This window comes from Orycteropus afer, unplaced genomic scaffold, assembly GCF_000298275.1.
Source record: "Orycteropus afer afer isolate SDZICR_OR568_19922 unplaced genomic scaffold, OryAfe1.0 scaffold00125, whole genome shotgun sequence".
Taxonomy (NCBI): domain Eukaryota; kingdom Metazoa; phylum Chordata; class Mammalia; order Tubulidentata; family Orycteropodidae; genus Orycteropus; species Orycteropus afer.
The window spans coordinates 8,129,800-8,134,471 of record NW_006921712.1 but is presented as its reverse complement, the minus strand read 5'-3'; the positions used below and the strand labels follow the sequence as shown (position 1 = coordinate 8,134,471).

Here is a 4,672-nt window from a genome sequence, read left to right as displayed (position 1 = left end):
CTCCAGTGAATAGTTACTCTCGTAAACGGTCTCAGATCCCTTTGGGGAAGGCTAGGAGAAAGATTGACATTATAAATTTTTGGCAATGTTGTCAGGTCCCTCTTCAAAGTGACCCGGCCTCCCCTTCATTCAAGGGATTGTGCATCTGTAAACTGACTCAAGTCTGGGAATTGATTGATAGGCTGTGACTCTATATTCTGGCAATTCAATACAGGCTGCTATGTTGAATCTATATTGACCTAGAATTCTTCTGTCTATACAGATCAAGTAAATATTTAGTAGGTTTTCTCTGTATTTTACTACTAGGAACATCATGACTACGTGGTTACTGCCATAATTCCACACAAATCTGAGTATTCTGATTACTGTTTCGACTCCATTATGGTAACCACACCTACCTTGCATTTGTCAATTAACTGCTGCCTCTTGGCCCCTACTACCATGGGGTCCAATTAGTCCCATAATAGTTAAGCATTTTAGTTCTATTAGGGCAGTTCCCACTGTCAAATCTGGCTTAATCACAGCAGTCTTCAAGGATGCTGGGACTCCCTTCACAAATTTATTCCTCACCATACTGGTGAAAGGTGTGTCTTCTGGACTCTCCATTTCTGGCTCTAGGGGTCTAATCTGATAAATCCATTCTAACAGGCCAAATTCCCTAAGCCTTTGGATACCTTCTTCTACATTATACCAAGGCAGGTCTGGTACTTCAAATTGATCCATGTTTCAGTAAGCCAACCAAGTAAACTATTAGATCCTTTCCTAAGCTCTCGAGCTGAAACATTGATGAAGAATCACTACTTAGTGGGCCTAAATCAATAAACTCAGACTGATCCAGTCTTACATTTCTTGCACCATTATCCCACACCCTCAGTAGCCATTCCCATACATATTCTCCAGGTTTCTGTCTATACATGTTAGCAAAATCAAGGAGGTCTTTTCAGGTGTAGCGTACCACCTCCTCAGTCACACTTTCTGTTTCACCTTTGGGGGCTCGCTTGGACTTAATTTTAGTTATAGGTCATCAGCAATAATAAATAGGTGGTTGAGGCAGTTCCTGAGAACAGTCAGCAATGTCTTTCATGGCCTCTGCCTCAGGCAATGACCTAGCAGGGACAGTTGGGTTAATCCCATCAAACTGAGGTGGAGGGGATGATGGTTTTACAATAATCCCTTCAAATGGGAGGGATTCAACAGAATTTACAGGCTCCACATCCTGATCTTTTTTACTATTTGCCCATATGTCCCCATTCCAGGTTTCAGGATCCCTTTTTTTCCCCAATCAATGCCCTCACTTCAGACACCATTCTGGGTTGGCAATTTAATTGGTGTTGTAATTCAGCCACACTTACAATAAGACTCTGGGTTTGATTTTCAGCAATATCAGCTCTGTTACTAGAAGAAATAGGCTTTCAGAGCACAACTGGAAACATTGAGGTCTCTGGCAGCATAGTGCCTAAGGCACTTGACTGCTAACCAAAAGGCTGGCAGTTCAAACTCACCAGCTGCTCCTCAGAAGAAGAAGGGGCAATCTACTTCTGTAGTGATAGTGCCTCGGAAGCCCAAGGAGGGGTCGCTATGAGTAGGGTCCAACTCGACGGCACATAACAACAACAACAATATGTTGCGCTTAAGCTGTCACTCAGCCATCCTGAGCTCATCTCGCTCTTTCACCACTTTGCCTGGTGTAAGTAGGACCAACCAACCAGCTTCTTTATACTCCTCATGCTGACAAAATTGCAGAAAAGTATCAAATATGTGATCACCCAGAGCCTCACTTCTCAAAAGTAATTGATCTACTGGTGGTGCTATTTTGCATATTAATGTTGCCACCTCACGCCATGGATCAGCAGGGCCTTCTTTACTAACACAGCCAGGGTCACCGGTGCCTTTACAATGAATCAAATTAGAGAACCAATTTAGGAAGCTCTCCTTATGATTTTGTCTCTCTAGAACCACTCCTGGTACCTAATGTGTTAGACTGGGTTCTCCAGAGAAACATAACCAGTAAAGCTTATATATAGAGAGAAAGAGAAATTTATCTTTGGAAAATGGCTCACACATTTATAGAAGCTGGAAAGTCCAAATTCTTGGATCAAACATCAAGCTGGAGGCTTTTCCTGACTCTCGCAGCTGCAGGGGCTGAGGAGTTCAAGGTTGGCAGGCAGTATACTGCTGTTGACTCCAACGAATGATGAATCCAACATCTCCAGGCCAAATGGTGGATTGTTTGCTCACGAACAGTTGTAGGCAGCTCAACAGAATCCCAATCCATAGAAGAGTGTCTCTTTTCCCAGGATGCCCATAAATATGTTGGAAGCAGGCCACACCCCTAGGGAAACTCCCTTTCAATGGATTGGCTGCTCAAAACATATACATCTGATCCCATCATGGGAACAACCCACATCACAATTTCTTAAATCACACAGAATTGTGGTCCAGTCAAGTTGACACACAGCTCCAACTATCACTCATGGCATCCCCTAAACCTCAGAGATGTGTTGCCTTTGTGTGCCCTCTCAATGATGCACACTTTTACTTTATTCTCAGGAAATTATTTTCAACATTTCTGTTTTTCTATAAAAAGATATTACACAATTATATATACTTATGTATTAATTGAATATGAGTTCTGATTTTATTTGAAGACAACATAGCCTTGGGAGTGTATTCAATATACCTGACAGGTTGCTTCCTTCAACCTTAGAACAATCCCTATCAACTGCCAGTAGTTCCTTGCCTCAGCTAAGGTAACGTAACTGAAATAGATCTCAATCTACAAAATCAAATGCATGGGAGATATCATTTATCTTACTTTTTTATATGTTTTTGATATGAAGTAGATTTTTCCATTCCCTTAGGCTGGTGGGAAGATTGGTCTTTCTACCCTTCCCAAATTTGCACCAGAATCTATGAGATTTGCCTTGTGTCTAGGAAATAAAAGAAGGTTCTCTGATCTCATGACTGTCGGGATGACAGCTAGTAGACCACTGAAAGTTCTAGGTTTCTACAGCCTTTGAGTTTCATACCATATGAGGAATGTGGGGCTTTTTTGCATCACAGTGCCAATTTTTCCAGGCACTCGTGAATCCATTTTCTTGAGTACTTGCAGTACTTGCCCCTTGTGAAGGGAACACACCCAGTTCTAAACTTTCTGTCCACTGGCTTCTTACTCTCCTCAGATAAAAAATTCCTTAACGAATTGACCTCATACTTCTCCAGATAAAACTTTTTTTTCACTTATTTTTGAGTTTTTTACATTATTCTTATGCTTGAAGTTGTATTCTCTCTCATTCATAACAAGAATTCCTAAGTCATGTCCTCCACAGGATTTGTCAGGATAAATTTATGTCTGCACAGTCTGGTTGTACCTAATCTAACTCTGTAACATTTCCCTCAATGTGTGGGAACATTGGTGACACACAACCTGGGTGACTAAATGAAGTTTTCAGCCAGGTCTTAGCTTCATTAACATTTGTCTGAATTTTACTTACTGCAGTATTTTCCAAGTTCAGTGTCAAAGATCTCTCCAACTCCTGGAAATGTTGCAAATGGTTTTTCTGCTGATGGGAAGTTAGTTTTACAAGTCTCACACTTTGTATTTCTCTTTTACTGAATGAACATACTGTAACAGGAAAATCTAGTCAATTACTAAAACAGAAGTATCTTTACAGTCATTTATCAAGTGTTTTTACTAGTGTGGCTGTTTACATTTAAATTCTGTTTTTATCACCTGGAATATTTTTCTTTTGTAATTTCTTTTGGGGAGGGGGGGGTTAGACAAGATGATCTTTAGATATTTTCTAACAACAACAACAAAAATCTTCTAATTCTTTAATCGTAGATAGTCTGTAGAGATTTTCTTTTAACATTCTTATTTTATAAAGAATTAGAAAATTAAGTGACTTAACCAAGGTCCTAACACTTACAGAGTATATATGAATTTTGAAACCTCTCAGACTCCAGAGTTGGTCATCTTTCCATTTTACCAGTAGTATAAGTAGAAAGCATAAAAAATTCTTTAATTTTAGAAATTGCTTCAATTTTTTAAAACCATCTTTATAATGTCAACCACCAATTAAAAAATAAACTCCAATATATGTGAATATGTGCACCTCTGCCTGTCACTGTACATAGTCTCTTAAGCGTTACTCTGTGCTCGAGCAAGAGCCAGCTCCTGTTTCATTTCTGTTAAAGAAATCAAGATTCTAATTATTTGTTCCTTCTTTTCACTTTAGAACAAGACCAAAAGTTCAGTACAATGGCTATGCTGGACATGAAAACAGCAATGGACAAGCTTCATTTGAAAACCCCATGTATGATACAAACTTAAAACCCACAGAAGCAAAGGCTGTGCGGTTTGACACAACTCTGAACACAGTTTGTACAGTGGTATAGCCCTCAGTGCCCCAATAGGACTGATTCATAGCCATACCTCTGACGGACAAGCAGTAATTCCTTTGGTGCCATATACCACTCTCCCTTCTACTCTTGGCTTTGCTGCAGCAACCTTTAACATCTTCTACTGGCATACATGCAGCGAAAATTTCTAGTAAAATGTGTCAGAGTCTTCTGAGGATCAATCTTCAAATGCATCTTTGTTCTGAAAGTGGAATCAAAATGCCTGGCTGCATCTGCTTGAAATCAAATACACTTAAGGAAGACTGCCAAG

The 4,672-nt window shown here is 39.8% G+C and overlaps 1 protein-coding gene across 1 annotated transcript in view; it reads left to right on the top strand.

Annotated features, from left to right (window-relative positions):
* CSMD1 (CUB and Sushi multiple domains 1) overlaps window positions 1–4,398 on the top strand; it is a 972,765-nt gene extending 968,367 nt beyond the window's left edge. Inside the window, exon 61 of the mRNA XM_007944438.2 lies at window positions 4,239–4,398. Coding sequence (XP_007942629.2) covers window positions 4,239–4,398 — 160 coding nt within the window. The remainder of the gene's footprint in view (window positions 1–4,238) is intronic.
* The last annotated feature ends 274 nt before the right edge of the window (window positions 4,399–4,672 follow it).